The 16,253-nt window shown below is 32.4% G+C and overlaps 1 protein-coding gene across 25 annotated transcripts in view; it reads left to right on the top strand.

The window, feature by feature from the left end:
• The window catches only part of LOC132730805 (rho guanine nucleotide exchange factor 11-like), a 120,937-nt gene that overhangs the window by 18,401 nt on the left and 86,283 nt on the right, over positions 1-16,253 (top strand). For 23 of the 25 annotated variants that reach the window (XM_060716842.1, XM_060716825.1, XM_060716848.1 and 20 more), the window contains 2 exons: positions 1,623-1,672; positions 2,732-2,789. In XM_060716842.1, coding sequence (XP_060572825.1) covers positions 1,623-1,672; positions 2,732-2,789 — 108 coding nt within the window. Of the gene's footprint in view, positions 1-1,622; positions 1,673-2,731; positions 2,790-9,326; positions 9,876-11,566; positions 11,787-16,253 lie in introns of those variants that run through there. The other 2 variants (XM_060716850.1, XM_060716849.1) reach the window with 2 other exon arrangements.

Raw genomic sequence — 16,253 nt, 5'->3', positions numbered from 1 at the left:
AGCTAAAATCAAGGAGAAAATGACTCCCAAACTTCCGAAGCTCTGTGTCTGCATAATGATTTCATAAAAATACCAAAATAATTGTGAATATATTACCATGCCAATTTAATGGTGTTTTCCAGCATAATGGTGATTATCTGATCACAGGGCCCAAATAACCTTATAGGTGACTGGGGCCTGGGGTCCTAATGTAGGGGAATTCTGCGCCATGTTGGGGAAAAAAGGGACATTAATTTGTCAGTCAACAAAAATACTCATAATCTGTAGTATTTATTTTGCAAAAAGCAAATTTCAATAAGATATTGTAAAAGAGCTCCGTCAAAAAGAAAGAGGGATTTGTTTTACAGGTATGCCTGTATTTCATACCAAATAGTTGAAGTATGTAAAATATTTGACTTCAGTTTACTATCAACATCAGGTAAAGATTAAAACATCTCAGAAATGATATTTTTGTATCATTGCAGGGTAATAATTAAACTAAAAACTATATGAGCATTGTTATTGTGCATTAATTTACAGAAATCTCGTTTGTAAATTCCTTAACGGCTATGAAATAGCATGTATGTTGAATAATGTAAACTACATGTGTTGTATTGCGAAATTCTTGCGCAATGTAATGGTTGAAATAGTATTTTGTAAATGTAGTAGATGAGAAATTTGGGTGCTTACTGATGGCTATCATTGAATTAAATTTGATTAAGGAAGTATACTATATACTGATTTTGGTCCAGAAATTTTGAATTTAATTTGAATTAGCAAAATGAGCGGCATCATGACAAAACCAACATAATGGGTTTGCGACTAGAATGGATCCAGATCATTGCGCGGATGCGCAGGCTGGTCAGGATGCATGCTGGTCGCAAACCCATAATGTTGGTTTTGTCATGACGCGGCTCAAATGGACTTTTTGATATGAATTAACCACATGGCTGCCTGTCATTGATAACATACTGAAATGAGTAAAATAAACTTTAAAGATTTGTAGTATAAATAATTTTAACTATTTGATGACTTGGATTATTCAAGGACTGGTGGTGGCAATGATAGGCCTGACCTTGTTGGTATACAGTCTGGTCATTCTTTATGTATATGCTGCTCTAGTCTTGGCAATTGCTTTGTTTCTGTTAATTCACCTTTGAAACTCCCTAGGCAGTCTTACTGAGTAATTAATTAAGCCTGTTGATTATGTTTCACTTGCAATTCACTGATGTGGGTTTGAAGCCCGCTTTAGACTTCAGAATAAAATGGAACCCTTAAAATTTACAATCTCAAAACTGTTAAAGTAAATGCCCTTAATTGAAATAAAGTCATTACATTACTATAGCATCTAATTGAAGTAAGCCTTTATTTCCTCAGTTATTTGTAGAATTTTACCCTCAATTATTTGTAGAAATTACTACAACATAGTCACTTCTCCTGTTCTTTAGATTTATTAAAAAAAATCAAGAGATGGCAAGATTTTTTGACTGTTGGTCCTAGTGAGTGAGATATATTTTGCTGATCCTAGTGAGGTACTTTTTTCGTTCTAGTGAGGTATATTTTAGCTACATGTAGGAATTAAAAGTAGGCAAGTTTGCTGAATGTTTGAAACTATTGATATCGCTATATGTTTTTACTTGCAGGTGGTGCAGCAGAGAAGGCTGGGGTACAAGTCGGAGACAAGATTATCAAGGTAACTATTTCACCAATCTGGCATTCAATCATACATCACTTATCTTATATATTATATTACAGGGTTTATGTTGAAATGACTGTATCACAGTCTATAAGGCTATTAACATACAGCCCTATAGTGTTGAACTATCAATATATTTATTTATAACATATTTTACTTTCATATGGCTGTAAGGCATTGTAGTTTGTTGTTAGAAGATTTACTGCCATCTTATGAAAGATTGGGTATATATTCTATCAACATGAGAACCAGTCTAATATATTATATATGACAATGCCTTTACTGATTTACATTTTAATAATTCAATTATTCATTAACTGTATTATGATAATAATTATAAGACAAATCTTCTGGTTTCACCATATTAAGGCATCTTCAAGATAATGAATAACATTGTTGAAACGGCTGGGTAACAACATAAAAAATATATAACTGAGGTACATTAAAGTGTATCTCTTAGTGAAATCAAAATGTTTCTGTCTGACTCTATTTGATTGATAATATATTGAACAGATTGAAAAATAGCAATATTAGACTGTATGATCAAAATACGACTTAATTATGCAGGAAATAGGTATTTTTACTCCAAGAAAGCCTAGCTATTACGATTGCTTCTGCATTGTAGTCATGCAAAAACTTGAATGAAGCCAATTATTCAAACATTTTAAAAGTTATCAATATAAAACTTGGAATACTTACTTACCATCACAAGGTGAAGTTGGTAGACAATTGTGAAAGCAGTGTTTTTGGAGTTGTGCCCCTTTTATATTTGAATTTTTAACTGGCTAGCGTTAACACCACACGCGGTGCTCTTGTAATAGTATTTTGATTGATATCTGTTCTGATAAAAGTAACACTAACTAAGAAAATGAAAACTGTCTCCGGCTTTATTAAGTTGGTAAGGTAGTAGAATGAAACAGTCATGATTTTTTTGTTCACAATTATTGTTTTCAAGTAAAGAAAATATTGTTAAAAAATGTTTTTCTTGAAAATAAATAAATGTATGTAGTAGTTTTAATTTTGTATAAAAATGTTTTGTATGCTGTATGTGTACAGGTGAATGGGAAGCTGGTGACGAACTCTAACCATACTGAGGTTGTCAAGATGATTAGGGGTAAGTCATTAAATACATACCCATTCTGAACCCCCTTGTGGCTGAAATTTAGGCATTAGAATTGCAGCATCCGTGTTTTCATTTGTGATCCTAAGAAGCAACTAAATAGGTTCGAATCACTGGAGTCTTCGGATCTTGTAGCTCCAGCAGGGGAGTTGGTTTTGACCCTTGGTGTGAATATAAACTTGTAACACCGGAGATGAGCCAAAATCATCTTTCATGTTAAGGTGCCATATGACCATAACTTAAAATCAGGTGAACAGCTATCCTTGAAAAAGCGTACAGTGTTTTGGAAATGTTGATGGATTTTATTTTAAAGGGTTATAATATTTAAATTTTAAAGTTATTACAGAATCTGGAGGTATAGAGAGATGCTTAGATTGGTTTGGAATAAATTCTGAAACAAAGAACTGTTTAATACTTCATGGATTCTTTGTTGAATGGTTGTACATTTTGTATTAGATATATAAAGATATTCTATACCAGCTTTATATATATATATTAAATGCTGCATTGAATGTAATTGTAAAATTTCATGCCTATGAATTTTAATGGCATTATTATATGGTTTAAATAAATTATAATTTTATGTTTGTCAGTGTAAGAGTCTGTAGTACATAAGATATGGTTTTATATGTATATATAAATATACATAAATAATAAAATGCATATCATATTTCAATGTCTTCTGTCTGTTCAATCATAAAGATTTAAAGATACATCTTTAATAGTGTATTCATTGAATTTTGTAGCACACCAGAATGGTAAATGTTATTTGTGTTGCTAGGGGTTTAGGATAGATACAATAATCAGCAAAAAAAAATTGTCAGTTTTATTTTGTTGCGTCAGGCAAATGTTTGGCATAACTGTTGCAAGATTTTTTGATGTCGTGCACAGTTTAAATTATTATTGTAAATGAACTATAATTATGGTTTATAGGAATGTGGTTTCTGACATTGGTTATTTATAAATATGAAGAATTCATTAAGGTTTTTTTGGTTTTATGGCAATGGAATTAGCACAGCTCAGGTTGACAGTTTTGAAAAGGTTGTATAAACTAATTTTGGCAAGAACTAATTCCTAAGTGGAAGACTGTCTGTCTCTGGTGAATGTCTCTCAGTATATTGTTGTTGTTTTTTTACTGTAAAAAGCTGGATTCCTCATTCTCCTATGGAAACAACTGCTTAATGTCAGTTGTCATGCTCATATAAATTAATTGGCCCAAAAAAAGGCCATCAAAAATCTGAAATACTACTTTAGAGGCAGTATGTTCATTATGAGTTGGTGGTATTCATCATCTATTACAGTATGACATACATTACATTTCCTATGACAGCCTGTTTGGCAAAGTGGTCAAGTTTTCAAAATCTTAGAAACTGACCTTTCTTTCACTTGAAGGGTATATGTTGAAGTGTATATGTTGGTCTTCATAAAGTGCATTTTAACTACATGTATGCCTGAAAGCACAACAGTACAAGTGTTAATGACCTGGAATTTGAGTTCAAGTTTGGGTATTGCATGTGTGTTAAATAGTAATTTCAAATTGCCATGGAGGGCAAAATTGCATTTAAAGTTTTGGATTTATATATATTTGCATAAAGTCCAGAAAGTCTTCTGCCATTTGTCCATCCCACTGTTTCACATTGTTCAAGTGGAGGTGGAGTTGTGACCATGAGAAAAACAGGTTGATGTTAAAAACAAAATTCTTATTTTGTATTTTCTCCCTACCTGTAAAAGCATTTGAAGACCAACAGTTGAATATTTTATGCAGAACCCATGTCCTGCCTAGTTTGGTATGGAATGCCTCAAAATGTAAAGTATGACCTTACTTGTGTAGACGTGATACAAAACACAAACATAAATGTCCCCGGTCTAAGGATGAGGATAGTAAGTGATGTTTCCTGATGTACATTAGGACATTTATGTTGCGTTAAGTAGATTAGGTCATCTCTAGGACAGTGTTTACATCACTCCGGTCTGAGATAACGACCTAATTTAGATTATCAATCATTGGGATTGAGCTTCTGATGAACAGAATTACCAGTCTGTTCTAGTTATAGACTTATTGGAGTCTTGTACTGTCTGTGACATGCACAAAAAAATTTGCCAGGACGTTATAAGAAAATCTATTATTTATAGCATATTTGTTACAAGAATTACTTGCTGATCCCTTTTTGTAATGGATTGTAAAATAATTGTAAAATAATAAAAAAATTCAAAATACAGTAAAAATGGATGTTTATGTGACTTATGTCGTTATGGCTTTATATTATATTCCATATTTTTTGATGGTGTGTCCATTTGTCTCAAAGTCAGTAGAAGATATTTTTAAGATGCCAAAGTCAAAATTTATCCCTGACTTACCTACAAAATAGAACCAGGTCAGCCTTGCAGTTGCAACTGAATCTGTTACTGAAATATTTTCACATTCATATTAATTTAATTATAGCTAAAATGTAACAGTACTAAATTCAACACATGGCGTGGCATAATTAAAAATCAATCTGCTTGGGGTCATAGGGTCTGTAACATTTTCAATTTTGTTGTGTTGGACTTTCTTTAGGGATTCTGTTTTTCTCTATTTTGTATTTGAAATTATGACATTGATTTCATACATGTTGATAGTTCACTTTTTAAAAAAAATTTATATGAGAACTAAAACATACTGAGATGCAGAGCTACTTGTTTTGAAGATTTTCAGTTATATGTGAATCGTGCTTTTAAAATCTTCTCTTTCATATTTTTAACCACTACACATATAAGTTTATATACTGATTAAAGAAGATTCAGAGAGGTTTGCTAGTAAATTTCAAAGTCGTGGTTTAACCCATTGCTTCATGAGCATTTTGTGAAAAATGGCTGTTTTCATTGAAAAGTCTCCCGTTACAAGTTCAAATTGCTATAATACTATAAAAACTGCTTCAACACTAATCAAACTTGGCACAAATGTTGACTGGACCATTGCCCTTGCAACAACATGCTCAGGCTTAAATTTTCTGTTACCATGGCAACGAGGGGACATCTCAAAATTGCCAAAAATCACTATTTTGCGTTGATTTTTTCCATCAAAATTGATTTCAAAGTGCTGCAACTTCTCAATGGATTGAGATAGAGTCAAATGCTTTTCAGCGTTGGTTACACGTTACCTTATGATCAATCTGGGGTCATTTACAGCCTCTCACAAGTCCAAAATTTTCTTGGCGATGAGGGGGACTCCGCCCCCCTTCAAACCCCCCCAAACAGGGGCACATCCCCCTTCTGGCAACCCCCTGATGTATCTTTTGGTTGGGGGGCCGCGCCGAAAAAGAGGTCACTTTTTTTTAACAACATTTCTCAAACAAAAACAAGTGTTTGGGGCCTAAATAAGGCATTTTTTCATCATTTGAGACAACAAAAAGGGGGGGGGGGGGTGAAAAAGGCGTTAAAAGGCGTGTATATGAAGTAATGGGTTAATGTCTGCAGAAAGATTTGTATTGTTGATAGATAAACCTCACGCTGGGTTGCTGGCACCATTTACATCCTTCTACCTGCAAAATATTCCCCCCAGAATCAACATGCTCTGGTAAACAAAATGAAAGTGGGAGTTATTGTTTTAAGTGTGTATGGTTTTAAAGGTATTTAGTAAATGCTTGAATAAAAAAAGAAATGTAAGGAAATAGGGCAGTTTTTAAGCCATAGGCAAAAAGAACGATTTTTTTTTTGTTTCTCTTCAAGAATTATTTATATTGTAAAAGATATATGAGATCTGACATGAAACTTTTAGTTAGTGTTCAATCATTTGAGCTCTTGACTTTTTGAACTCTTGACTATTTGAGCTTTTGGCTATTTGAGCTCTTAAATATTTGAGCTCTTGGCTATTTGAGCTCATGTCTCTTAGCTTTTGGCTCTTTGAGCTCTTAGCTCTTTGAGCTTTTTACTATTTTAGCTTTTTGCTATATGAGCTCTTGACTTTTTGAGCTCTTGGCTCTTTTAGCTCCTGACTCATTAAGCTCTTGGCTGTTTCAACTGGTAAGTTAAGTGAGAAGGCTATTATAAATTAATTTTATGGAGTCAACCCCTCTAAGCTTTGTCAAGACTTTTGATGATATCAACAAAAGAACTGATTGAAGTAAATCCTATATGATATCTCTGTTTCAGTTTCTTGTTGGTTTTAAATACAGTCAACCCTGTTACCCAAAAACCTTGACTATAACAAATAAAGAATTGATGTTCTTTACCAAACAGGTGGTCTGTTAAAGGGAGCCTTGACAGAGTCATTTTTTTTGTTCAGATTTAAACCAAATGACAAACTCTGTAAGATGTGTTCTATTGTGAATTTATGACTTTGAGGTTTGATTGACTTAAACTTATGAACACAATACACCATGTTCATGGGTATTTATCTAAAATGTTCCCTGGCACATAAATGTTATTAACAGATTTACATCACTATTTATTTTTGAAATAAGTGTAAAACAGGGATAACTTAATCATTTAACATAAGAATTTGCCGCCCAAATTTTGGAGTTAATCTGTTTCTCTGCAATTATTGCTTTTTTCACACATAAATCATCCGCTGACTAGAAGATAGGATCAAAATAGTTCTATAGATTTTCATGTATAAACTGCTGGCAGTAACATGCTCGGAATTTTCAAAATTGATAATGCTAACTTCATTGAACTCTGGAGAAGGAAATTTGCAAGGAAAAGAAAATTGATTTTGACATTTATTGAATCAGTTGAACTATTACTATCAATGAAACTGTTTATTTGTGAATGAACAACTCTTGTTGTACAGGGCACACACAGATTGCTGACCTGGTTTGTATTTCCCTGGTCAGATATTTAATTCATTCATTCATTCAGTGAGCCAGGAAAGAATTCCAAGAAGATAAGCTGTTAACTGATAAGCCTTGCAGGCTTTATAGGAAGTCAATTTGTCCCAAGAAATACATTTATTATCAAAAAATTGGTGTGAAGGTCAAGTGAACAGATACTTATCTAATATTGGTCAGTTCTGGTACAGTGTACAGAGCACTGACTTGGTTGATTTCTGTCCATGGTGATATTATTATGAATAGGCATACAACTGATATACCTCGGGTTTGGTTTTTGTCAAGTCAAACCCATGGCAGGGGCAAAAGAAGATCAGTTGTCTTGGCTAGGTTGTTCGAAAGCCTGTAAGAACATGTGAATTTTTTCCAGAGTAAAAAATCACACAGACAAGTAAGTTAATTTTATTGGATTAAACAGAAGCAGATTTTGTCGGCCCTGATTGGTAAAAGCCTTGCCCTGAGAAGACAGGCAGATGGTCAAATCCCCCTTAAAGCCATGGCATTACAATGTGAACATAACCCTTGCCCCTTTTGACACCAAAACAAAATCACCACATTGACGTGGCAAGTCAGGCAGTTCAGGGTGACTTAAGGTAAAAACTGAACACTGCTCCTAATCCCAACTTTTCCCAAGGGAGGTGTGGCATATTTACAATAGAATATGCATAAGCAAAAAGCAAAATCTTAGAAAAGGAGAATTTTTTTTGTCATTATTTTCTTGTGAAGGTTATTAATCCTATTTGAGATATGTATGATATATTCTGAATAAAGATAAAATTTTAAAAGTGATGATGAAATGTTTAGATACCAGTTAGGAAAGTGCTCTGTTATTCTTATTCAACAAGGATTTTGATAGTGTTTCAGGGCTGTAGACATAAGTAGACTGATGTGCTATATTGTATATATAAACAAGTGTTTACAGTGGTATATATGATACATAATGCATGTTAGTTAGAGACAGGAAGCTTCAAGGTATCTTCTGAGAGAGATGTTTATCTCTACCCAGTTATCCTGCACATGATCTCTTCAACTGTTATATTCTACTTCAAACAGTCAGGCCATGTATATTATATTGTTGAGTTTTGTATTTCCATCCTGTAGTTGAAGAAACATTTTTTTGCACTTTGTCAATTATAAAGAGGTCATTGGATAAGCTTAGCTTTTGGAAGGGCATGAGTTCTTACTCATTCCTGAACTGATGCCCTCTCTTGCCTAAATTTATACTCATTTGAGCCTGAATTAATGCATTTAAGATATTGTCGTCTTAGTGCAGTAATGGGTTAACTCCTTATATAATTTAATAGGAGTTAACCCTTTACTGCACTAAGGGGATGATATGATATTCATTAAATTTCTATTGTGAAACAAGTTCTTACTACTTTACTAATTTAGTATGCTTCCATATAAATGTGACCCATGGAGAGAAATAATGTATTGAATATAACAGATATGATAGTTATCAGTTATTGGAAAAATACACGCTTTAAATCGGTGATAAATTTCTTAACTGCATTGAAAAGCTTTTAGTTTCAGGTAGATTATATGCAACTGTTGAGAGAAAAAAATTCCAAACTATTTATATAAGTTGGCCTAGAGCGAACATCCAATGGTTGTACAATGCCAAGTTCTAGGTAACTCATTCTGAGAGAGCTGTAGTTTGCTATCTAATATATTGGAATTCTCTTCACTAGTGAGCTTGTGTAACTTTTTCAATTTCACTGGAATTAAATATTAAGATATTTGATTAATTAAACTGTGCGTATATGTAATTTAGTTGTATTTATTTGGGAAATCTATTTATAATGTTGTTATTCTTCTATTTTATGAAGGGTTTTATTTAATTCCTGTGTATTTAATGGAACTCAAAACCGTGTCTTAAGAGCACAGTACGTACATTTTCTGGAATTTATTTTCAGTAACTTAAATGTAAAAATATAAAATAGATTAGTGATATAACTAATTTATACCATTGTTTTGTACCAATAGAAACGATCGTAAGTTGGATTTAAGGAACCTGGCAGCTGCATATATCGTGAAAATCTACATTGCATTTTATGTATAATAGCGTGTTGGAACACTGTCAAGTTTTCTGACATTTTTTGTTTTTGTTTGATTGTTTGATTCTCGTAGAGTTCTTAGTGCCATTGTTGTTTAAATGTTAATGTGGAATACCTGGCTAATGATTGGACGTCATGTAATAACTATTGTTCAACATTCTGGCTCGATGTAGGATATAAAGCTGTATAAATCGCTGCAATGACAGAACAAGCAGGTATATAAATTTCTTCATGCTCGTTAATTCTGTATGTTTAAAATAATAAATATATTTTTCACTTATAAAGTGTATTAAAAGGAGCTTTGAGAAGTGGCGGGTAATTCTTAAAAGTGTTTGCCCTTTTAAGTTAACTTTATTTTAAACTGCATTATACAATTATTAGCTCATTAAATTGATCCACATACCTTCAACAATCAGATAAATTGTTTCCAACTCTGAAATGTAGAGTTATGGCCCTTGTCAGTAGGTTTTTACAGGCATACTTGCATACAAATGTCATTTTCGGTGACAGATAATTCAACATCAGATAATAACAAGACTTCAAAGTCATCCCATAAATAATGTTTAAAACAATATTTTTTTTCTGGTAAATTTTAGCCGGATATGTGGTCTGATTTAAGATCTTGAGTAATATGACTGTGTGCATTTGACAATATTCTCTGATAATGTATGCCTTTTAACACGTTAATTAATTCTCAGTTTATGTTATTTGCTTTGGCTAAAAAATTCTTAACTTATATGCACTTTTCTAAAGTTTCTTGGTAAATTAATATTTAGGGGAAAATTCCTTATGAATCTAAAGACATTATAAGCATTAATGACAAGATAAAAAATTGAAAGTTTGTCCAGTAAACTTCTTTTATACCTGTAATGCAATTTGAATGAAACTTTTACATGATTGATTGGTAGCTCAAGTACTTACGCATATTTCATGGATTTTCCTGTTGAATGAATTTTGGCTTAGTTATGGCCCCTTAATAAAGAAAATCTTTTGGCCTGTTAATGAATTTTGTGTCTCCTGCTACACAGTAGCTACAACATGCTTCAAAGTAGCCCAAACATAAAGGGAACAAGCTGGTCAATCATCCCTCAATACAACTACTTAATTGGCTATCATCAGGCGACACAATGTGATCACTGATCACTCTTGTTTATTTTGAGTGCTTATTCCATTAGGGAACCTTTTTGCCTCAGTTCCATCAACAGACAGAAACCTTGATCGATTACTTAAAAGAAATAAACTTTTATTCAAAGATTATATAAACTCATTCTGATAAACTAAGTCTCTAGGATTACACTAATTTACTTCTAGCTTATATAGCTATATTATTTGGCACAATAGGGCCCAAACATACAATGTCAAAACACCAGATCTGATAATAATTCTGGTATATTATTTGGGTGGAGAACTATAGGTGCATAGGGAATAACTATGACATGTTATAGCCTAGAAAACAGTTTAAGAAAACATTTAAGAAAACACATCAAGGATGATTCATGATTAACTACTGTAACTTTTCTTAAATGTATGCATACAATTATGGGATGACACTACTAAAACCACAGGCTGTCCTTCTACTACAGTAATAGACTAGTGTTATGAGACATGTGAACCTTTGACTGCTACAATTTCACTGGGTAACTGTAAGGAGTTAAGGGGAATTATTGTTTTGATTTTTGTTAAGAAACAAAATAACATTGAAAAGACAAGTAATTTAATATAATTTTTGTTACAGAAAATTATTTTAAAAGAGGTATATCGTATGAAAAGTTGTCCACTTTCGTATCAAAATAGCTATTTGTACCTGTAACTGTCGTAAGATTAAAATTTATATCTTTTTGGTATCTTATGTTTATATTGTGGGCAGAAACAAAACTTTGAGATACTTATCCATGTATCTGAAATTTTAGTGTCTTGTTTATAAATTTTGTGAGTTCTCTAAAAAAAAAGTTAAACTGTAAGAAAAGGATTATTTTCTATGAACATAATTTAAAAATTGGGTGGAAAAAGTAAGTGAAGAACAGTATGAGGGGAATATTTATGTTAATATCACGATGGATTTAACAGCTGTACCTCATTCTCTGTTTTTCACCTAAATTTGATGATGAGCCGAAAACGATTTTCAGGTAAATACAGAAAATGATTTTAGCACATGATGGCAAGGAACATGTACGTTCTTTTAATGTAATTGTTTATATATTGAGGAGAAAATTCTGCAGGCTTTCAGCAGATGTTTTGTGGTAGGAAATATAATTATTTTACTGTATAGAACTTGGGAGGAGTTTCTTATTTTAATCAATTCCATTCCCAGACTTGAACATTTACTAGGTCAAAATTTCAATTAAGTCGTAACAGGTCAATGACTTTGATTGGATTGTAATATTTTGTATCAAATATTGTTATATTTTGTATCATATGAGCCGAACACGACAAAACCAACATAATGCGTTTGCGACCAGCATGGATCCAGACCAGCCTGCGCATCGGCGCAGTCTGATCAGGATCCATGCTGTTCGCTTACCAACCCTATTACAATAAGCAAAACTGATAGCAAACAGCATGGATCCAGATCAGACTGCGCGGATGCGCAGGCTGGTCTGGATCCATGCTGGTCGCAAACGCACTAAGTTGGTTTTGTCATGACGCGGCTCATATATATTATATACTTATCATGGATTATCAGTTTTTGCTTTGAATATTCTTCTGCTTCACTTTATATCTTGACATGTAAAGGTAAAAATGTGATGCATGATGGCAAATATATTATGGTGTATACTGTTCTTAATTTATGGGTTATTTAAGAATTAAGGCAGTTTATATATTCAGTTTCCGGTGCGTTTTACAAAGTGATATGTATACAACTTTCATATGTCACCCTACATCAGTCTCAGGTGATATACAACACTCATTATGGTACTATACAGCATTTACAGGTGGTAAACAACATTGGTACAGGTGACATACATCACTCACTTATTTCTATATACATATCAGTAACAGGTGATGTTTGAAACCCTGATAACCCTGATACAAAAGTCTTGTATAATATACATATTTTTATGGTGATGGACAGCAGTAGAATATCATATTCAGCACAAATTAGGTGATATACAGCACTAATAATGTGATATACAGTAGTCACAGTAGATATTCATACTAATATGGTGATATACAGTCACACTGGTGATATTCAACACTGATATGATGGTAAACTGCAGTCACAGGTGATATTTAACACTAATTTGGTAATATATATCAGTCAAAGGTGATATACAACACTCTTATGGTGATATACAGCAGTCACATGTGATATACAACACTAATATGGTGATATACACAGTCACAGGTGATATACAACACTAATATGGTGATATACACAGTCACAGGTGATATACAACACAAATATGGTGATATACAGTCACATGTGATATACAACACTAATATGGTGATATACAGTCACATGTGATATACAACACAAATATGGTGATATACAGTCACATGTGATATACAACACAAATATGGTGATATACACAGTCACATGTGATATACAACACTAATATGGTGATATACAGTCACATGTGATATACAACACAAATATGGTGATATACACAGTCACATGTGATATACAACACTGATATGGTGATATACAGTCACATGTGATATACAACATAAATATGGTGATATACAGCAGTCAAAGGTGATATAAAGCAATCAAATTTGATATACAACACTAATATGGTGATATACACAGTCACAGGTGATATACAACACTAATATGGTGATACACAGCAGTCAAAGGTGATATACAACACTAATATGGTGATGTACAACAGTCTCAGGTGATATACAACATTAATAATGTAATATACAACAGTCATCTGGTGATATACAGCAGCAATAGAAGATATGCATTACTTGTATTTGAATATTTGCTTATATAAATAATTTGAGGAACACAAAGCTCAAAAATGATAATTATATTACAGCACTCATGTGTTAGTACTTGAGTACTCAGTGGTGATTACTTGAGTGCACACAGGTATGCTACTTCACTCTGTAACACTATCATATAATGCACTCAAACAATACTTAAAACGTCTTTTGAACATATTCATGTAATGTAGATATTCAAGCACTCACAGAAAAAGATTACATGTTTGCCACAAGGCAACAATAGCCCTGTAACCTAATGTTTCTTATGTAGGATGAGGAAAGGGGAATATATTACAAAATGTCTGGCCATGATAGATTATCAGTGCCTGATAAATTAATCAACCTTTGATCTTATAGATTAGCCTATCAATCATCTATAACTGCTATCCTATACAGGCAAGTGATTTGTTCTAGTCATAATTTCAAAATGTGAGAGAAGTTTGAACCCTTCAGTTATATAACCGGCTCATATAACTGTCCACTCAGACTGTGTTGCTTTGGAGTTGAAACTGTATATTTTTAAGAAATTGTAGATATATAATTTTATATATAAGTATTGACCTTAGTAACAAACAGTGCATTCTTACATTCAAATTGTTGTTTATGATTTGTTTGGTAAAAAAAGACATAACTAAATGGTCAAGCAAAACTATATGATATCAAAACTTGATATGTAAATTTATCAACATATGTTGAACAATGTATTTCAGTAGACTATATATTGGCTTATATAAAAAGTAATGTAGGCAGCTAGTACATAAAGCTTAGCTTACATAAAAAACATAGATAATCTTCAGGGAAAGAAAAAACCTGAGAAAATTCATAATAGCTACAAAGAGGTTACTTTTACCTGATTGCGAGCAGGTGCAGCGAGCCGGTTAAATGAAAGTTGTGTGTTTACAGAAATACAGCCTACAATCATTATACTTAGGACTGTTTGCATAAACTCGATTTGAATTGGATTGGCAAAGTATTTCAAATGGAATTTCATGAATTTAAGAAAGTCAGTCAGATTGGTATAATAAGTAAAGTGTTATGAACAATTAAAACAGTCTTTGAGATAAAGAGTGAAGCGCGATTGATGCCTCCGAGAGATTTTCTAATTTTCATGATAATTGAAAAACGTTTAAAAGTAGCAGGATGTTCTTGAAATAATTTCAATTGTTCCGTCGAGAGTTGCTAATTACCATTGCGATGGGTTTAAGTTCTTTTGTTATCATATGAAACAATGTGTATAAAATAGCTATTAATTTTTATATTTTTTTTTCTTTATAATAAAGATGGGGCTGATAAATATATGTAATTTATAGGAAATCTTACAAATAATTTGAGTGTAAGAGTTAACCATTATATGCTAAAGATCTTAAATCAATCAGTAAATTCACCAGTTTTAGGTAAAAGTAGTTTGACAAACTAGTTGTAATTTATTCTAGTTTTAGAATTGATGGGAGGAAAGAAAAATAAAACAAAACCCTGAATGTTTATCCATTGAAGTCTGCTAAAAAATCTTTTGCTGTGTTAAAATAATACAAAACTACTAAAACTATCTCTGTAAAGATTTGAATTTTTTTATTTATTTTTACATTATTCCTGTTATCAAAATGACTCTTTCACGAGGTCAGTTTATTCAATTTAAATTTTGACCTACTGACTTCCTGACACATATAATACATATGTGTTATGTATGAGATATGTTTTGATTACATATTCACATAGTATGGTAATGAATCATAATTACACACGTGTTTTGTGTAATGACCTGCATACATGTAGAGAATACAAATATAGTATATTTATTTATGTTCAGTCACTCTCTGTTGTTTTTCTCGCCAATGTTTTATGAGTATATATAATATTACTATTGTTTATACAAGTTCGTACTGTATGTGATGTGAGATAGGCTGCCTTTGATGTTAATGGGATGGAGCGAAGTGGATTCCTAGGCTTCATTTTATGATATATCTACCATATTTAATTTAGTAATAGCCCGTCAGCACTTTATATTTCTGGAAATTTATACACAATGTAAAATAAAATATTCATAACCCTTAATTACCCCACTAAATATCTTAAATGGACTTGTCCATCTTACATTCAGGACAAAACCATTCATATTTTTTAAGGGAAAATTTGAAATTATTTACTGACAGGATGGATATAAGCAAACAGTGCAGACCATGATTGGATGGCACAGATGTGCTGGCTTATCTTGGTCTGCACTGGTCACATGGGTAGAATCACCACTAGGCATTAAGGGTTAAGCATATTTCTTTGCACATGCATAATTTCCTATGTGCTTATTATTCTGTGACTTAAAAATAGATTGACACATAAGAAGCCACTGTCTGATTATTTGGAAAAGGGGATACATAATATAAAAAAAATTTATATAACAAAAAATTATGTGAAAATTTATTTTCATTTTACACCTCAATTCTAATATTATAAGAGCAGTTTGTCAGGTTGTAATATGCTATCTTTGTTTTGCACCTCATGAGGCTACTTGGAGAATATTACACACTGTGCACCAGTGACTTATTAACTTGCAAAACTGGTGAACTAGACTTTCCGCTTTAAATTATGACTTGCTGAAGGGATTTCAATAGATTTGAAAATGAGCAACTGTCGAGAATCTGTTCAGCTGGACACAGTGGACAGAT

This window comes from Ruditapes philippinarum, unplaced genomic scaffold (genome assembly GCF_026571515.1).
Source record: "Ruditapes philippinarum isolate M1 unplaced genomic scaffold, ASM2657151v2 ctg1881_1_1_1_1, whole genome shotgun sequence".
Classification (NCBI taxonomy): domain Eukaryota; kingdom Metazoa; phylum Mollusca; class Bivalvia; order Venerida; family Veneridae; genus Ruditapes; species Ruditapes philippinarum.
This window is presented reverse-complemented; position numbering and strand designations above follow the sequence as displayed.